The sequence below is a fragment of the Podarcis liolepis genome (genome assembly GCF_965112155.1).
Source record: "Podarcis liolepis genome assembly, chromosome: 4".
In the NCBI taxonomy this organism is placed as follows: Eukaryota; Metazoa; Chordata; class Lepidosauria; order Squamata; family Lacertidae; genus Podarcis; species Podarcis liolepis.
Window position 1 is genome coordinate 107181843 of NC_139558.1, and position 20811 is coordinate 107202653.

The 20811-nt window shown below is 52.7% G+C and overlaps 1 protein-coding gene across 2 annotated transcripts in view; it reads left to right on the forward strand.

Moving 5' to 3' along the window:
• The window catches only part of LOC310705046 (uncharacterized protein), a 162215-nt gene that overhangs the window by 68388 nt on the left and 73016 nt on the right, over positions 1-20811 (forward strand). Inside the window, exon 2 of one of the 2 annotated variants that reach the window (XM_083499358.1) lies at positions 19674-19922. The exons of the other annotated variant lie outside the window; for it this stretch is intronic. Within the exon in view, the coding sequence (XP_083355484.1) occupies positions 19674-19922 (249 nt within the window). The remainder of the gene's footprint in view (positions 1-19673; positions 19923-20811) is intronic. 2 annotated transcript variants of the gene reach the window in all.

Genomic DNA, 20811 nt, shown 5'->3' on the forward strand with positions numbered 1-20811 from the left:
CTCCCTCCCCTCCCACCAATATTTTATTCAGGTTGGCACCACTGGGTCGGATGGTATATAAATTAAAAAAATACATTAATCGCCTTCCTTTGCTCATGTTCCAGCTTGCCAATATCCTTATTTATTATCATTTTTAATATTTATGTGCCTTTCATCTGAAGATTTCACAACATAAACATACAAGATAAAAGCATGGCTTTCTCAAAAACAAGAAAAGCCAGAGAAATCTCCCCCCCCCCTTTTTTTTGGATGGAGTTACAAACTTTGTTGACCAGGGAATAGCTGTGGAAATAGTGCATCTTGATTTCAGTAAGGCTTTTGACGTAGTCCCCCATAATATTTTTGCCTTTAAGCTTCTAAAAGATGGGCTGAATGAGGAAACTCTTAGGTGGATTTGACTAACCGAACCCAAACAGTCCTCCTCCATGGTTCCTCCTCCTCCTGGGGGAAAGTGACCAGAGGGGTGCTGCAGGGTTCTGTCCTGGGCCCGTAGTTGTTCAGCGTCTTTATGAATGACTTGGATGAAGGAACTGATGGGGTGCTCATCCCCTTTGCGGATGACACCAAACGGGAAGCGGAGGCCAGTGTGGCAGAAGGCAGAATGAAGCAACCAGAAATCACCTCAACCCGATGGACTGGTGACCCCCTCCTCCTTTTCCTCTCCCCCCAAGCCATCAATACAGCTAACACGATCAATATTCCCCCCAGCCTCACACCTCCACAGAGATCCCCACCCAACACCAGTCCAGGTGACATCAAAAGACACTCCCCATTACCCAACAATCTACAACTCACTCTCAGCACCCCTCCCCACGCCTTACTAAGTAAAATAATTCCCCTTGTTGCCAGGATTTTTAAGGTACCAGTCAGCCACTCAAATTGTGCTCCAGAATTGACAGACGCAGCAGTGGAGAAAAAGAAAGTGATATTTATTGCTGAGCAATAAGTGGCCCAGTGGAATCGTTTCCCAAAGACTGGGCCCCGGGCTCCAGCGCCCTGAGGCCTCTATACCTGTGTACATACATCATAGTTCATGACATACTTGATACAATCGCACACAGCAGCAAAAAGAAAACCAATGAGCGCATTCAAGCCTTGCCCCCTGATCATGTAAAGAGTTCCCTCCCAACTTCTGCTTTTTCAGTCTGAACATGCATTTAACCTTTCCCCTGATTTATGGTAAGGAGGAAGAAAAATGAATCATAGAATCATAGAGTTGGAAGAGACCACAAGGGCCATCGAGTCCAACCCCCTGCCAAGCAGGAAACACCATCAGAGCACTCCTGACATATGGTTGTCAAGCCTCTGCTTAAAGACCTCCAAAGTAGGAGACTCCACCACACTCCTTGGCAGCAAATTCCACTGTTGAACAGCTCTTACTGTCAGGAAGTTCTTCCTAATGTTTAGGTGAAATCTTCTTTCTTGTAGTTTGGATCCATTGCTCCGTGTCCACTTCTCTGGAGCAGCAGAAAACAACCTTGATTCTATGATTCTATGATTCCAGTCTAAACATGCCCAGCTCCCTTAGCCGTTCCTCATAAGGCATCGTTTCCAGGCCTTTGACCATTTTGGTTGCCCTCCTCTGGACACGTTCCAGTTTGTCAGTGTCCTTCTTGAACTGTGGTGCCCAGAACTGGACAGAGTACTCCAGGTGAGGTCTGACCAGAGCAGAATACAGTGGCACTTTGGCCCTTACGCTCCTACGCGGACATCTGCTATACCGGGACATTCTGCGGTTAGCATCTTCCTGTTTGAGCTACTCGGGACCCTGTCTGGACAGGGGGGAAAGTGCCAGCACAGCAGATTTATTGCTTCCCCCTTATGTTAGCGAGACACTGAGAAGAACAAGGGAAGCGAACTGGGGCAGAGTTCATTTTGGATTCTTCCGATCTAAGCAATATGCTATAAGCTTTTGCAGAAGCCGTCATGATTCAAACATGGATTATATAAAAATCATTATAAGGATATATGGTTATATGGCTAACTGATTATATGAGAAGCATAAGGGTAGAATTCATTCAGGTGGTCCTGCTTCACCCTAACCTCAATAAAACAATCCACAAACAGGCTAAAATCTGACAAACAAGCAGCACATTGGGGCTGCCAGAGGATATCAACACCCCCATCCCTACCCCAACTTACCAGTGATGTTAATAAAATGAGCAACATTGCTTATGGACCCTATATCCAACATAGGCGTCACAAAGACGGTTGGAGGATGGATGGCGGCCAACAGATTGAGGTTGAATCCTGTCAAGACAGAAGTACTGTTTTGGGGGGACAGGAGGCGGGTGGGTGTGGAGGATTCCCTGGTCCTGAATGGGGTATTTGTGCCCCTGAAGGACCAGGTGCGCAGCCTGGGAGTCATTTTGGACTCTCAGCTGTCCATGGAGGCACAGGTCAAATCTGTGTCCAGGGCAGCTGTTTACCAGCTCCATCTGGTACGCAGGCTGAGACCCTATCTGCCTGCAGACTGTCACGCCAGAGTGGTGCATGCTCTGGGTATCTCCCACTTGGACTACTGCAATGCGCTCTAGGTGGGGCTATCTTTGAAGCTGACCCGGAAACTACAACTAATCCAGAATGTGGCAGCTAGACTGGTGACTGGGAGCGGCTGCCGAGACCATATAACACCGGTCTTGAAAGACCTACATTGGCTCCCAGTGCGTTTGCAAGCACAATTCAAAGTGTTGGTGCTGACCTTTAAAGCTCTAAACTGCCTTGGTCTAGTATATCTGAAGGAACGTCTCCACCCCCGTTGCTCTGCCTGGACACTGAGGTCCAGCACCGAGGGCCTTCTGGTGGTTCCCTCGCTGCGAGAACCCCAGTTACATGGAACCAGGCAGAGGGCCTTCTTGGTAGTGGCGCCAGCCCTGTGGAACGCCCTACCACCAGATGTCAAAGAGAAGAACAACTGCCAGACTTTTAGAAGACATCTGAAGGCAGCCCTGTTTAGGGAAGCTTTTAACGTTTGATGCATTATGATATTTTAATATTTTGTTGGAAGCCGCCCAAAATGGCTGGGGAAGCCCAGCCAGATAGGCAGGGTATAAATAATAAATTATTATTATTATTATTATTATTATTATACTTAACACCGTTTTACTGACCACTTCCTGGTGGCCCGCTGGAATGTGGAGTTTACCAGGGCTATTGACTGTTTGGCTCTGAAGCGCCCTCTCCGATTGCATGGAGCCCGGACAGCCCTGTGGTTTTCCACGGATCTGAGGGCAATCAAACAATCGTTGAGACGGCTAGAGCACCGGTGGCGGATAACTCATTCCGAATCTGACCGGACACAGGTTAGAGCTCAACGTCGAGCCTACCAAGTGGCGATAGCGATGGCGAAGAAGAATTTCTTCACCGCCTCTATTGCATCTGCAGAAAACAGCAGCAGGAGACTTTTTCAGGTGGTTCACAAGTTAGCGGAACCACCTGCAACATCGGGGCCCAGTATGGGCCACATGTTCTCCTGCAATGATTTTGCAAAGTTTTTTGCAGATATAATCGCTCAGATTCGGGAAGAAGTAGACTCCACCGTGGGAGCAGGACCGGGGCGGGAGAGTGCTAGAGTTCTGTCTAGTCAAGTTGAGTGGGATCAATTCCCACGATGGGGAGGACACGCAGCAAGCTTTAATTATGATTGCAAGTGAGTAGCAGCAGCAGCAGCCCAGAGCTGGACGGACCCTCGGAGAGGGCCAGGGCCGTCTTTACCTGGGAGGTGCAAGGGGTGGGGGCCAGGGGCTGCCACTGAAGCCGCCTAAGCTCTTAACCATCTACCTGTTAAGAAGTAATAAATAATTTTGATCAAGCTAGAAAAACAAAATACATATTGTCAGAGCTGCCCGAGGTCCCACCTCACAAAGGACCAACGCCGGTTCGTTGTTATGTACAAAAGTCTTTATTGAAGTTCAGTTTCACTTTCACAGCCGCAGCGCGCAGCTCTACGTCTGAAACTCTAGACCGCTGAAGCTCCGTCTGAATCTTTCCCCCCCTGACACCAGTTTAAGACTCTCGCCTTACTCCACCTCTTCCTTTGCTCTTTCCTCCTCTGGCTCCGCCTGTCAGCTGGGGTCTCGCCCTTCCTAGACTCATCTGACGCTGAGTCCCCTGAGTCTTCCCCCTGCCTCCGGCGGGCTTTAGGACCTGGTTCCCAATCCGGGTTTTCTGCTGTCCCACGCGCCTGTACATTCGAACTTGGCGTGCGCGCCCAGCCGGCCACCTTCCTCCTGACTGTTACACTGCTCCTGTCACTGCTTCCCTCTTCGGGGAGGCTAGCTGGACATGACCTCCCCTCCGTTCCCCCACTCTCCGATAGAGGCGTGGTCAGCCCTGACTCCTCTTCTCTCCCTGCTGGAGGAGACGCTGGCCCTGCCCCATGGGACTCTTCCCCCCCCCACTACGCTCTGGTGGGGAAGCTGGTCCTGATTTCCAGCTGCTGCTTTGGGAGTCCCCGCTGGCCCCTTGTTCCTGGTGTGTTCCCCCTGGGACCCCCCTTGCCCTGACCATCGGCGCCTCCTTCTGGGAATCTTCTGATTCGCTGGAGAAGCTCATAGAATCTCTCGGTTCACTGTCATACTCCCCTACGCTGCCCTCCGATTCTTCCCCTTCGCTCTCCATTTCCTCTCTCCCCTTTGCCTCTGTTCCAGTGCCCCTGACACATATATACCCAGGTATAACTGAAATGTATACCTACTTTATCGCTAAAGGACTTGAGACTGGGTGTGCTCATTTACCAAAGATGCGCCGCGCCAGCGGCTGCGCTTGTCAAACGGTTGCAGGAATTTGTGTCTAGGTTGGGGGAGGGAGGGGTTGCCCCTCCAGCAGACATCATGCACATGCAGCCCACCCCAAAATCAGCACCATCACTTTTGTGACTTGTCCCCACAAAACACTTCATCACAGTTTCTTCCTATCTGTTCAAAGGGCCTCTGCTGCACGATACCAAATGTAAGAATTCACTGATCAATGTCTCTATGTACTGGCTCACTGGGGAAACTTCAGAAATTCACCTAGACCTGTGAGCTCAGCTCCTCCGCAGCCCCTCTGCCTGAGCGATAATCCCTGGCCTCCTGAGACCTGAGTGCCAGAGAGGGAGCCATGCCAGAAAGAACAAACCCAGAGGAAGACAAAAGAGTGGGATGAACTTGGCTGGGAAACCGGGAAATGTAAAGATCTCTTTTGTGACACTCGCTGGGTGTTTGGTGGAGGGCAAGGGGAACCATGGGGCAGGGTCCAGGATGCTCAGATTAGGAGTGATACGGACCGGGAAAGGGGGGGGGTACCTCCTTCCCCCTTCTCCTTTGAACAACCGAGGCGATGACCTCGAGGGTGCCCACAATACACCCACCCTCAGCCCCCTCACCGTTACACAAGCACCACACGTCTCCCGTCTCCCCCCTTTTCCTTCTTTCTTTCTGGAGCGAAATAAGCTCAAATATATGAACATGTCCTCCTATTTCTTCCTATGGCTATTCGCGCTCCATTCTTAGAACGGGTAGACCTGGCGTTCCAGCTTCTCCGCTAATTCCTATGGCTGCGCCTTAGCCAATCACAGCCATGCATTTATCCTGCACGAGCTAGCTCACGGAGCCCTTGCACGCCTCGTTGAGCCTACTGACAAGCTGCTGACGGCCCCCCACGGCGAGAACAATGGATCCGAAACCAAGGGCCTCATAAAGCTGTCAAAATGTATCCATTCTTGCTACAATGTATCCATTTTGTTTCCACTTTCAATCACCGATACGGAATAGGTCAGACAGCATAGGAAACCTTAGGAAACCTTTAGAAATTGATATAAAATCAACCGTAACTCCGATTTCTTTCCTTTTGGTGTCATTCAACTCGGCTCCCTATGGACTCCATGATGCTGCCCCTACCTCCATGATCCCCTGAGCGACAGGTCACGTACTCAGGAAGACCTTAATCCTGTCAGATCGTTCTGCCATACCCTTCCTCCGGGCGATGCCAGGTGGCAGACGATGCATATCTCCGCCATTGTCTTCCCATCACCTGTACTCAGGAAACGCTTATCTGTGTTTATCTGTGCATATCTCTTACTCTGCATATTTCCCCCTCCCTTCCTGAAATGTTAATCCATGTAATCCCACCTTCCTGTAATGTATTCATGATGTAACCTGGAAAACCCAGCCTTCTTTTAATGTATTCATGACGTTTTGTCGCACTGTATTCTGGGACTTGGAGGGAACTTTTAAAAGTTTATGTCGCCCCATGCTCGGGGTTCAATTCCACTTTGAACCTGTTGCGCAATAAACTCGGATCTTCGCATTTTGCTCCTGCGTCCGGCTGAGCTTCCTTTTCTTCCGCTAGAATCCACGGACTTGGTCCGATTGGCTGGGTGGCAGGGTAAATACGCACCCAGATTTTCCGTAACAGCTTGGCGCCCAACGTGGGGCTGAGCGGTTCTCCCGGGTTGCTGACCGGGGGCCCCGAATTCTTCAGCCGGCTGCGGGCCAATTTGCCCGAGAAGACCCTTTTGGACCTCCGACCATCTCCCGGGCGGTAATCAACAGCCCCAGGAGTTCAGCCGGGGAGCAAAAGGGATCCAGCCGGCTTATTCATCGATCCCGGGATCGGATCGACGTAGAAGACGCGTGAGTATAGGAAAATCCAGTGCACTGGTGGGAAGGGGTGGAAGTCTCCTGGCAACCGAATTCTCTGCCCTCCTCTCTATCGTGCCTTCTTGTCTTTCTCTTGGTCCAGTCGGTGAGAGAGATCGTGGACCGCTGCTCGACCCGAAAGGGGGGTTCTGAGCTCTATCTCTTTATCTAAACTCTCTAGCCAGCCGCACCAATTGGGAGCCCGAAGGGTAAGACGGAGAGATCCGACTTGAAAGATAGCCGACTCTCCGCAAACGGGTATCCCAGTTGAAAGCAAGGGGTTGGAGCTCTCTTTCCGATCTTCCCGAGCGTCCTTTCTAGGGGGCAGGAAGTGGTCTTGCTTTCTATCCCAATCCCAGCCGCACCGGTCGGGCTACATGCCACGTGTATCGTAAGCCCGCTTCCGAAAGCAAGGGGGATTTTCGACCCGAAATTCTGTCCAGGGATCACCCGATCTGGCACCGCACGGCGCGGGCGTTCAGTAGGGCCCCTTTTCCTGAGAAGTTTGACGATAGGTAGGAGGTTGCCAGGAGGGAATAGCCCATGAGGAATTGGGCGGGATCGGCAGAGTGGAAAAGGGACCCCAGGTAAATGGTTAAGGAAAAGGGAAGAAAGGAATACCGGATAGCTAGAGCTCTTTAAAACCTCCCTAGGAAGTTGCCAAGCGACTAAAGACCTTTCCCTTTCTTTGTTTCAAGTCCTTTGTCGGACAGCCCTAGACCCACAAATCCTTATCGGCCCTCTCCTCTCTCCTCTTTCCTATCTAGACACGCGTGAAATATACTATGGGTACCCAGGCTTCCAAACATGAGCGGACTCACTCTGGGAGGAAGGCTTCCCGGAAGCCATCCCGTTCCCAGAGAGATCCCGACTCTCCTCTCCAATTCGTCATTGCGTGTTGGAAGTCGATTCCTGGCCACAAATTGTTATCTAAAGAAAAATTAGAAGACCTCTGCTCCGAAACATGGCCCGCCAGTACCGCCTCCGCCAAACCCGAATTGCGGTGGCCACCGGGGGGTTCATTTAATGAAGAACGCTTGAACCACCTAAGGAAAGCCCTGATAGAAGAAAAACCCCGCCAGTTAGAATATCTGGCCACCTTTGAGACAGTAAGGAGAATGCTCCAAGCCCCAAAGGGAACGACCTCCTACCAACTGCCTATATTAAATCCCGGGCGACAGCCAATGCCCCCCCCTTACGAGGATGACGATATACGACAGACCCTGGTCCCCTTCTACTATCAAGGACCACCACCGCGAGCCCCAACATCCAGTGACAGCAGCTCTAGTAGTGGGGAGGAAACGGGGGAGGATGAGACACAAGACACTGACAATAGGAGGGTCACACGACTACAAGCGAGAAAGGACAAAGGGGGCGTCAAACAAGTTAAAAACCCCGGACAAGCTAGGACTAAAACCCCCTCTTCTACTCCCCACAACACCATTGAGAACTCTACCCAAGTCGTGAATAAGCCTACTCCCACGGAACCTCATGGCTCTGCAACGGGGACCCTGGGCTGTGATAAAGAGACTCCGGGGACTTCTGACCAAGTAAGCTCCACCGTGACTTCTACTGCTGTCCAGATGCCCTTAAGGGCCCTGCCCATCCCTCCTCTCCAACCTGATGGGCCCCCACGGATGGTTTACACGCATCAACCCTTCTATACCTCAGACCTGGTAACCTGGTCAAATCAGATGCCCTCACTGAGGGACGACCCGGACAAATGCCACCGCCAGGTCAGCGCTATCTTCTCCACACACAATCCCACCTGGCCAGATGTCCACGTCCTTCTGAATGCCCTCTTCAACGAGGCGGAGAAAGCGGACATCCTAACTAAAGCCGGGGAAGCCATAGAACTACCCGACTACCAAAGGGGACGGCCTCAGGGATTGCAAGCGCTCACAGCACAATGTCTTAGAGTGGAACCGGAATGGGACTATAACACCACCGAGGGTATTTGGTGCTTAAACCTATTTAAAAAGGCCATTTTAGACGGTGTAAAGGCCGCCGGACGACGCACCGTTAATTGGACCAAAGTCCAGTCGGTCATGCAGGGACCAAACGAACACCCGTCCGATTACTACACTAGATTGGTCTCTGCCATTAAAACATGGGGGGGGATAGACCCCGAAAACCCACAGCATGAAGTAATCGTTAAAGGGTTCTTCAAAGATCAGGCATGCCCAGATATCAGAAAAGCTCTGAATCTCCAAATTGGATACGATGGAAAGAGCGTAAGTGAAATCTTGTCCATCGCAAAATCTGTCTACAACTCTCGGGATGAAAGAAAGAAGAAGGAAACAAAACCCGAAGTTGAACAAATACTAGCCTTAAGCATGGACACTGCCTATGGTCCTAATCGAGGCAGGGGACTCCCCCGAGGAAAAGGGATCCGTGGAGGAGGACCCCCAAATCCCTATAGGCAATGGGGACCGGGGACGGGAGGATGCTACTACTGCCAAGAAGAGGGACACATAAAAAGATTCTGCCCCTACCTAAATGCGACACCCTACGGGGGACCAGAGGCAAAGTCTTTCCCTGTTCGGAATCCCCACCCCCCTTTCTCCCCGCAAGCCAACGTAACTCCAGGCTACAGCAACCACAACCCAGCGGCTTATACCCCGCAGACGGCCTCAAACCCGATACCTCAAACCCGACCACAACCGGGACCCCGGACCCAAATGCCGGCCATAGACCAGCCCGCCCACCCTTGGGCGAATGCTACTGCTCCCCCCTTGCACCCTCCAAACCAACCACCTCCCGATGATCAGGACACCTATTGACAATTAGAAGGGGATCCCAGTCAGACCCAAACCATCTGCCCTGTCCTTACATTGTCACCTGAGGACCCGGTCTGTACTATCGAAATAGACGGCCACCCCTATCAATGCCTACTGGACACAGGGGCTACCTATTCCACCCTAACCGACAGTCATCTGGAACCAGGGACAGTGACCAAGAAAGTGATGGGACTGGATGGGATACCCCGCACTTGCCCACTCTCGCGACCGGCCAAGGTCACCCTCGGACCATTACTAGCGGAACACACTTTCCTTTTAACAAGCAGCCCTGTCAATCTCCTCGGCAGAGACCTACTCTGCAAACTTAACGCCACTATAAAATGCTCCCCGGATGGCATTTACCTACATATGCCAGGGAACTCTATCCCCATGTTCCAAGGTATCGTTCAGGAATCTAAAGCGGATCGACAGTTTCCCGAGCTCCCTCTAGACCTGGAAAAGGAATTGCCCCCCTCCCTATGGGGCACTGAATCAACCTCAGTCGGGCTCTTACTCTCCGCTACTCCGGTCAAGATCACTTACCGAAGTGACCTACCCTTCCCGTGCACCAAGCAATACCCTCTGCCCAAAGAAGCCATAGACGGTCTAACACCCATGATTGAGGACTTCCTCGAAAAGGGGATCCTAGTCTCATGCGCTTCACCCTGTAATACCCCAGTTCTCCCGGTCAAGAAGCCCGCTAAGGAGGGGACACCTGTACGGTACCGTTTTGTGCAGGACTTGAGATTAGTGAACCAATTCGTGATACCCCGACACCCGGTAGTTGGCAACCCGAACTCCCTCCTAAACGCCATTCCAGCAGGGACGACCTGGTACTCCGCTGCGGATCTGTGCTCTGCCTTCTTCAGTATACCCCTGGATCCGGCTAGTCAGTTCCTTTTTGCATTTACCTGGGGGCCTGGCCAACTAACGTGGACCAGACTGCCCCAAGGCTACGTAGAGTCACCCGCAATTTTTTCGGCCGTATTACACCAGGACTTAGAGGACATCCACCTACCGGCTAGCTCCACCTTACTTCTTTACGTGGATGATATTTTATTATGTTCTACCAGCGAGGAAGCGTGTAAGATAGATACCAAACACCTCCTATCAGAACTAGCAAGGAAAGGACATAAGGTATCTCCAAAGAAACTCCAGTATTGTAAACAAGAAGTTAAGTATCTGGGACACATCCTGGGAGTAGGGACCAGAAGTCTGGCCACTGACAGGATTGAGGCAGTCACTAAAATCCCTCTCCCAAAAACAAAGCGACAGCTGCGCGGCTTCCTTGGCATGGCCGGCTTCTGCCGGGCATGGATCGCTGGTTACAGTGAAATAACGAAGCCCTTAACTATCATGACGCGTCAGGACCACCCAGACACATTGGTCTGGGAAGAAAAAGCTTACAGCTCTTTTGAACGACTAAAACGGGAACTCAGATCCGCTCCTGCCCTGGGGCTACCCGACTACCGAATCCCTTTCAACCTGTTCATCCACGAGCAAATGGGGGTAGCCTCCGGTGTCCTAACCCAACCCTTCCGCGATCAAGAGAGGCCAGTAGCATATTATAGTCTACAACTTGACAACACTGCTAAAGGGGCTGTCAGTTGCCTCAGAGCCATCGCAGCCGCTGCCGTCCTCCTCGAGAAAGCCCAAGAGACGGTCCTGGGCCACGAAATCACCCTTCACGTTCCCCACTCAGTCTCAACCCTCCTAACCTTAAAAGGATGTCACCATTTCTCGAACTCCCGCCTCAACCGGTATGAAGCCCTCCTACTAACCCCAACCAATGTCACCATTAAACGTGTTAACTCGCTAAACCCCGCTACCCTACTACCCCTTCCCGACGATGGCACCCCGCATCATGACTGCACCACTATAGTCCGGCAAGCCGAAAAGCCCCGCGAAGACTTAGATCATCTTCCCCTGGAGAACCCGGACTTAATACTATATACTGATGGTAGTTCTAAAGTAATCGACGGGGTTAGAAAGACTGGGTACGCGGTAGTCTCCGACTTCGAAGTACTAGAGTCAAACCCAATCAACTCCCAGTACAGTGCCCAAGCCGCCGAGTTAATTGCGCTGCTGCGTGCCTGCGAGATTGGTGAAGGGAAGCGAATAACCATTTATACAGATAGCAAATACTGTTTCGGCCTTGTGCACACAACTGGCCAAATTTGGCTCCAGAGAGGCTTTCTAACCGCTGCCGGGTCTCAAATCTCGCACGCCGCCCTAGTTGAGCGACTTCTCACAGCGATCCACCTACCTGCCGCTATAGCCGTTGTCCACTGCAAGGCCCATACCAAGGGCAGGGACTCAGTTTCTAAAGGAAACAGACGAGCCGACAAAGCCGCACAGATGGCTGCCTTACGCATCCCTAACAATGAATCCGAGTTTCAAGCCCTCCAACTACCAGCAAACCTAGATCTCACAGAAATTTACAAATCTGCCCCAGGGGATGAAAAGGCTACGTGGGAATCGCTAGGTGCCACCGAACAACAGGGTGTCTGGGTCCTCCCCGATGGAAGAACTGTCCTTCCAAAGGCCTGGACTCCAAAAGTAGTGAGGTTTCTTCATCAGCGAACACATTGGGGAAAAGGGAGATTAATGGAGCATGTAATTAGATATTGGTACGCACCCGGGATAGCGGCCGCTGCAGCAGCAGCAGCAAAGAATTGCATTACCTGCCATCGCTTCAATCCCAAGCGGGAGCCCAGGAGACCACCAGGAGCCAGACCGTGGGCCTTTGTCCCTTTTGAGAACTTGCAGCTTGATTTCATTGATCTGCCCCAATGCCAAGGCTTTAAACATGCTTTGATTATAGTTGACCAATTCTCCTCGTGGGTGGAGGGATTCCCTTGCAGAAAAGCCACCGCATCCGTAGTTGCCAGGGCCCTCCTACAGGATATTATTCCCCGCTATGGCATACCCCGCCGCCTAGACAGCGATAGGGGAACCCACTTTACTGCAGAAGTGGTGCAATTAGTGGCCAAGGCACTCCAAATTAAATGGGACCTCCACACTCCATACCACCCACAATCCTCTGGCCAAGTGGAGCGTATGAACCAGGAGATAAAAATACAGTTGGGCAAACTTTGCGAGCTCACTGGCCTAAAATGGGTGAATGCACTCCCACTGGTTCTTCATAACATCCGCAGCGCCCCAACCGGACGTTTGAAACTCTCTCCATTCGAACTCTTATTCGGGAGACCTCCTCCCGTCTACAACACTCTATTCCCACTATCAGAACTGGAGCTGGGGGAAGCAGAACTTACTAATTATGTTATTCAGCTCCAGACACAACTACAGCGCCTCCACCACTACGCGGCCATCGAGGGACAGAACCTGCCCATCGACGTCCACGCTCACTCCTTCCACCCTGGTGACTGGATCCTCGTCAAAGTCTACCAGAAGGAACCACTCCAACCCGCGTGGGAAGGTCCCTACCAAGTACTCTTGACATCGCCAACCGCCGTGAAAATAGGTGAGAAGAATTCTTGGTTACATCACACTAGGTGCAAGTCCTCACCCCCTCCACCAGAGACTGAAGAAAGCAACGGCGAGGACTTCACCTTTTCGACTCCACCTGCTCCACCGGCCTCATATATTGACAACGACGACCAACAGACCGGACTGGATCGGGGCCAAGTTCGGGCCCAACAGACCGGACCAGCAGATCGGGGCCAAGTTCGGGCCCAACAGACCGGACCAGCAGATCGGGGCCAAGGTCGGGCCCAACAGACCGGACCAGCAGATCGGGGCCAAGGTCGGGCTCAACAGACCGGACCAGCAGATCGGGGCCAAGGTCGGGCTCAACAGACCGGACCAGACACCGCGACACCCAACTGGACGTCTGAAATCATCCCAGATACCAACACCATCAAGCTACGTTTCAGACGCGCTGACAACCACGTTTGACAGCTCCGTTTGACAGCTCCATTGACAGCTTGCTTCGTTCATCTGACAGCTCCGTTTGACAGCTCCATTGACAGCTTGCTTCGTTGATAGCTTCGCCTTTTGACAGCTCATCTGACAGCTCCATTTGACAGCTCCATTCAACAGCTTCCTTTGATAACTTCACTCTACAGCCTCGCCCTACCTAACACCTTTGTTCGTTAGACCATCTGCGCCCTCCCTACACGCATCCGAACCATGGGTCTGCTTGGCACCGCCCTTCTCCTCGCTGCCCTATCCTCGGTCGCGTCCATCTCATCAGACCACTGCACGGGCTTGCAAACGAACTACCACTTCTTGGACTATCATGAGGTCGAGACGGGAAGGTCAAACCCTGATCGAATGGGGGACTTTGATTTCTGCCTTCCTGAGTCCCGAACCCTGCTGCGCCATTCCCTAGTTCCCCAACTCGCCGAAAACGAATATTGGGAACTTTTCATCCGGAACAAGGATTTACACCGCATCGGCTCTGCGGCTCTCACTCTTGACCACTCCTCTTACCGGCTGACCTGCAGAAATGGGACTTATCTTCTTTACGAGAGTGGAGAGGTCTCACAAACCCCAAATTGGACCGAAGTCGAGACAGGAGGGGCTACTCACGCTTATACGCAATCAAGCCACCCCTCTGGAAACTTGATTTTCGGGTTCCAATGCCTCCGCTCCACCCCAGAAACCCGAAAGCCCCAACTCCAAGGACTCTGCCTGCGACGGTTCTGCTGTTTATGGGACTTAGGGGTCACTCATGAGTGGAAAGGGGCTGAATATCTCGAAGGGTGGCACCACCCTATACACCCCTCACTCTCCCCCTCCTGGGACCACGTCGGACCCCTGCGATGCGGCGGTATCGCCAGGGATAGGCGACTACTGAACACCACCGACCCCCTCCATCCGGTTGGTACGGCACCCCGACAATTCGGCACTGACTCGGCACTCCCGGGAGAAGATCTCCTATCATCTTGGGAGCAGAACTCCTACATTAAGCTTCTCAGCCAGGTGGCGAAGGAGTCACCCTACCCGGACTGCTGGATTTGCGCTCACGCACCCAGCCATCTCCAACAGAGCCTCCCACTGGTCCCTGTACCAGTGACCCTAGAACAGTTCCGTTCCGGAAATGTTACCTCCTGGAACTTGACCGCACTCAACTTAACACATCAATACCTCTACCTCACCGGCCCCACAAAGGGACCCCTTTGCCGCAGCTTCTCAGGGGAAGGAACCTTCATCGGATCCAGTACATGCATCAACACTCTAGAAATCCTACCAACTGGACTGGTCACCGTCTCCAACACTAGGGACTCCCGGACTTTTCCTAACCTTACTGTTGCCTGGGCCGCTGCGGTCGGACACCCCTTGGACTGGAAGCCACAACCCACAGACACCATGCTGCTGCAAACTTTTGCCTCAGGCCGAATGGAATCCTACCTCAGCGGCCTATTCTGGGTGTGTGGACACCGCGCTTACACATGGGTGAGCCCACACATGTCCGGATCCTGCTTCATTGGCTACATCGTTCCCGGAATTAGAATAGTACCACACCTACCCCCTGGAAGACAACGAAACAAAAGGGAGCAAAAGGAGCTGTCAGATCTGTCAGATGTCGCTGCAAATGGAGAGACCGTAGGCCGGTCGCTTTTCCCCGCCTACGGTGCCGGTTCAAATCATGTGGATATTCTCCGACTCACCGACATCCTCCTTAAGTTCATGCAGGAGGCGACTCAGATCACAGACTCTCTCATGTCGGAACTATCCGAGGTAAGACAATTGAGCCTACAGACGAGAATCGCGACAGACTTCCTCTTGTCCAGTCAAGGAGGCACCTGCGCATTAATAGGCACAGAGTGCTGCACATATGTGACTGACCAGACTTTGAATATAACTGGACATTTAAATAACATTCATGAGCTAGCAGGGAAGCTCCACGACATCCAGCATGAGGGACTATCCGACGTGGACTTATGGGGATGGTTGCCCAAGCTGGGTTGGCTCAGGCAGTTATTGAAAGTCGTGGTGTTCATCATTTTAACTGTTTTCCTTTGCGTCTCCATCCTCTGTTGTACTATGCATTGTATTACCCCTTGCTGCTCTTTCCTCCGTCAGTCTGCCTCGCCTAGCTCCTTCCCTCTTCGAGCCTATTCCCACTCCCGACATGCTCCCACTTTCCCGGACTACGTACAGATGAGGCATTTGGGAGAAGGGGAATATGAGATCACCGAAATTTGATGCTCCAATGGTGCGGAGAAAGGATTTGCAAGTTCTTACAGAACTTTAATGCAAATCTATCTCCGAATGGGGGACTGATACGGACCGGGAAAGGGGGGGGGGTACCTCCTTCCCCCTTCTCCTTTGAACAACCGAGGCGATGACCTCGAGGGTGCCCACAATACACCCACCCTCAGCCCCCTCACCGTTACACAAGCACCACACGTCTCCCGTCTCCCCCCTTTTCCTTCTTTCTTTCTGGAGCGAAATAAGCTCAAATATATGAACATGTCCTCCTATTTCTTCCTATGGCTATTCGCGCTCCATTCTTAGAACGGGTAGACCTGGCGTTCCAGCTTCTCCGCTAATTCCTATGGCTGCGCCTTAGCCAATCACAGCCATGCATTTATCCTGCACGAGCTAGCTCACGGAGCCCTTGCACGCCTCGTTGAGCCTACTGACAAGCTGCTGACGGCCCCCCACGGCGAGAACAATGGATCCGAAACCAAGGGCCTCATAAAGCTGTCAAAATGTATCCATTCTTGCTACAATGTATCCATTTTGTTTCCACTTTCAATCACCGATACGGAATAGGTCAGACAGCATAGGAAACCTTAGGAAACCTTTAGAAATTGATATAAAATCAACCGTAACTCCGATTTCTTTCCTTTTGGTGTCATTCAACTCGGCTCCCTATGGACTCCATGATGCTGCCCCTACCTCCATGATCCCCTGAGCGACAGGTCACGTACTCAGGAAGACCTTAATCCTGTCAGATCGTTCTGCCATACCCTTCCTCCGGGCGATGCCAGGTGGCAGACGATGCATATCTCCGCCATTGTCTTCCCATCACCTGTACTCAGGAAACGCTTATCTGTGTTTATCTGTGCATATCTCTTACTCTGCATATTTCCCCCTCCCTTCCTGAAATGTTAATCCATGTAATCCCACCCTCCTGTAATGTATTCATGATGTAACCTGGAAAACCCAGCCTTCTTTTAATGTATTCATGACGTTTTGTCGCACTGTATTCTGGGACTTGGAGGGAACTTTTAAAAGTTTATGTCGCCCCATGCTCGGGGTTCAATTCCACTTTGAACCTGTTGCGCAATAAACTCGGATCTTCGCATTTTGCTCCTGCGTCCGGCTGAGCTTCCTTTTCTTCCGCTAGAATCCACGGACTTGGTCCGATTGGCTGGGTGGCAGGGTAAATACGCACCCAGATTTTCCGTAACAGGAGTGATGTATTTTTTGGGGGGTGTAACCTGGGGATGAGCAGCTAATAAAACTTTGGGTTCTCTTTTGTTCCGGGCTTCCATCCTGTTCCACCTGGAGGCAGGTGGGAGTCCTGTCGCGACAGTCTTCCATCCAGACCAAGCCGACTGGCTGCTCTTCCTGCCCGGTCTCCTTGTTTTTTGTCCAAGGGAGCCTCAGATTTCTCTGAAATGAACTCAATCTGGGGGAATGGGCCGGTCTTTGCACCCTGGAGGGGGCTTGGACTCCCGAGCGCAGCCAAGCCTAGGATGGGGTCTGCGCATCAAGTGAGGGGTGGAGACCCCTGCGGGCAAGGAAATATGGCAACCAGCGCTGGGCTTCCCTGGGCTTCCCCTTGACAAGCGCCTGGGAGGAGGGCCGGGGGGGGGGGTCCAGCCCTGGGGGTCTTAAGGGAGAAATCCGAGGGCTCCCTTGGCCAAAAACAAAGACACCAATCAGGAGAACTTGGAGCAGAACAGCAGCCTGTGGGCTTGGTCTGGATGGATCTGTTGCAACAGGGGGCTCCCCTCACTTGCAGGAGGGGGAGGGACCCAGAAAAAGGGGGTGCAAGGCCTGATCCAGACTTTTGAAATTGCCCCCCTGTAGATCAAGCCCAGCCCCATTCATTCCTCCCCTTCCTGAATTCTGGGGTGAGTTTCCTTCCTTCCTGCAAAGCCCTTTTCCCTGCAAACTCTTCCTCCGGCTTCTGGCCAAGGGAAGGAGATGCTCTGAGCCCCCAAAAGGATATCTGGGCCTTGAGGGAGCCAGGGGGGCAGCTGCCCCCCCCCGAAATCCATAGAAAAAGAAGAATCTGAGGTTTTGCCAAGGGGGACTCGGCATTGCAAGGGTTAAAGGGAACTGAGCTGCCTTCCTAGAGAGGACAGGAAGCGGACGGGGGGGGGGCAGGTCCTCCAGAGCCAAGGCCCCTCCCTCCCCAGTCCTTCCCTCCTTGGGTGTCTCTCCTGGGATCTGGTGAGTCTCCTCTCTCTCTGGGATCTGGTGAGTCTCCTCTCTCTCTGGGATCTGGTGAGTCTCCTCTCTCTCGGGGATCTGGTGAGTCTCCTCTCTCTCTGGGATCTGGTGAGTCTCCTCTCTCTCGGGGATCTGGTGAGTCTCCTCTCTCTCGGGGATCTGGTGAGTCTCCTCTCTCTCTGGGATCTGGCGAGTCTCCTCTCTCTCTGGGATCTGGTGAGTCTCCTCTCTCTCTGGGATCTGGCGAGTCTCCTCTCTCTCTGGGATCTGGCGAGTCTCCTCTCTCTCTGGGATCTGGTGAGTCTCCTCTCTCTCTGGGATCTGGTGAGTCTCCTCTCTCTCTGGGATCTGGCGAGTCTCCTCTCTGGGATCTGGCGAGTCTCCTCTCTCTCTGGGGTCTGGCGAGTCTCCTCTCTCTCTGGGGTCTGGTGGGGGTCACAGGGCGGCAGCAGGGGAGGAGACCAGGTCAGGGAAGGAGAGGGGGGGGGCCCAAGTCAGGGAGGAGAGGGTCCTGCCAGGGAGGGGCCAGGTCTGCCACGCTCTCCTTCCTGCAGAGCAGAGGATCCCAAACTCATTTGGCCCTCCGCCCCCCCTTCAGAAAAACAATGACCCCCCCCCCGAAATCTCCCTTCTTTAAACAAAGGAGTCCCTGGGACTTTAACTCGGTGTGACGTCGCTCAGCGTCATTGCACAACAGAGGAAACATCTGCAAATGGTTTTCCAAAGCTGGACGAGGAGGTGGACTAGCCCCCCCCACCCAGAAACTCCCACAGGGAGGGAGGAATGAAAGGTGGGAGAGAAAGGCCAGGAATAAAGAGAGGGATCCCAGCCCAGAGTCTGGCTGCTGCATTGGGGACCAGTTTCCCAGTGTCTCCCAGGGCAGCTCCCCACGGAGACCACTGCAGCAATCCCCTCGCACCCAGAGCAGGGCATCCCAGGACCACATCCTCTCTCTCCCAAAGGGATTGTTGCTGGCAAAGCAGCCGGAAATGGGCGCTGCTACTCCCTGAGCCTCCAGGGACCTTGGCATCAATGGCTGTGCGTGTGTTAAGCCATCTAAGAGAAGCATCATCATCATCAAGCTACCCATCCTTTACTCTGAGTTTCAAGGGAGATGTCTTTGGCCCCGCCCACTTGGCCCTCAGGGGGTTGACTAGATACATATCTGGCCCTCAGAGCAAAGAAAAAGGGACCCCACCCCAGGAGTCTGTATTGAGAGCGGCAGAGAGTCCAAGTGCAAGAAAAGGAGACTAAAGCAGGGGGGAAGTGTGCCCAGAAGTGGGGGTGGGGGGAGAAAGACTCCTGAGGACCCCCAAGTGAGGACCCCCACTAGAGCCAAGCATCCATTTTTCAAATGACTCCCTTGTCAGTCAGTTCTGACTTCATGCATTGACTGGAAGGCAGGAGCAACCAGGCTGACTCATCTCCCAGAAATCCCTTCCGTTGCCTCCACATTCTGCATTGCTAGAGGGCTGGAGACTTACTTCTTCTCCCCTTCCTCCTCCTCTTTCTTTTCAAAAAGGTATCTCATGGTTTGGGCTCTGGTCCCGTCCAGTCCTGATTCCGGGCAAGACTCATCCATGCTTGTTCAGGGATCTCTTTCTTCTCCTGACCTACAAATTCTGTAACAGAACAATGTATTTGCTTTGTAGGATTTGCTAGCACCTCATTAGCACAGGCAGAACTTGGCAGAAGACCAAAGGGTTCCTTCCCATCTCTCAGAGGCTTCCTGAGAGCACAGATGGATGAGCAAGACCCAGCTGGCCCTGAAGCAGGAAGAGGCCATGCCAACCAAACTGGGAGCAGTGGGGGATTCTGGGAAAACTCTGGGCAGAAGATCCTGGGTGAGGAGGGCACCCTCCGCTCAGAGGTGCAGAGCCAACTGTTGAGGCAGTTCTGCTGCCAGGAGGCCAAAGGACCCCGAGAGTTTTGCAGCCGACTCTACCACCTTTGCCATCAGTGGCTGAAGCCAGAAAGGCACACGAAAGCTGAGATGCTGGACCTGGTGATCTTGGAGCAGTTCCTGGCTGTCCTTCCCCTGGAGATGGAGAGCTGGGTGAGGGAGTGTGGAGCGGAGACCAGTTCCCAGGCGGTGGCCCTGGCCGAAGGTTTCCTCCTGAGTCAGGCAGAGGAGAGGAAGCAGGTGAGGGAGACTTTCCTCTGGATACTACCTTGACCAGAGCCAGGGCCTTTTCGGATGTGGCTCCGTCCTGGTGGAACGCTCTCTCACAAGAGACCAGGGCACTGTGGGATTTGACATCTTTCCTCAGAGCATGCAAGACAGAGCTGTTCTGCCAGGCCTTTGGTCAGGGTTCAGTCTGATTCTTTTCTTTCAGTACAAGAATAAGCAATAAAGAGGCTTCCTAGCCCGCTCACACCTCCTTTATAAGACCAGTGGTAACAGTAGTTGGCCCTAGCGAATATTAACCACTCTCATTTTTACTTGACTTGATCATGGATGGAGGACTTGACCTGGCATGTGTGACAGAGACTTGGTTGGATGAAGCAGATGGGCCTGTTCTTGCCGCTGCTTGTCCACCAGGTTTCTCTTACGCACAGCAACCCAGGTCATGTGGGTGGGGAGGGGGGGTTGCAGTGATTTTTAGGAAGTCATTAGTTTGCACCAGGCGTCCTATTGGGAAGACCCAGTTCTCTGAGTGCATGTTCTGGAAGTTGGGCAATAGGGGCAGTACAGGATTCCTTTTGGTGTACCGACCTCCCCGCTGCACCAAGGATTCCCTGCCCGAGCTGCTTCAGGTCGTGGCGGATGTTCTCCTGGAGACACCTAGCTTGGTCGTCCTAGGGGATTTTAACATCCATGCCGACACGACCTTACAAGGGGCCGCTCGGGACTTTGTGGAAAGCATGGCCTCCATGGGGCTGTCCCTGAATAAGTCTGGCCCAACCCATAGCTGCGGACATGCCATGGACCTGGTGTTTACCTCTATGGATGTTGGTGATCTGACACTAAGTAAAAGCGAAACGAAAGAAGTGCCATGGTCAGACCACTTCCTGGTGCAACTGGACTTCTC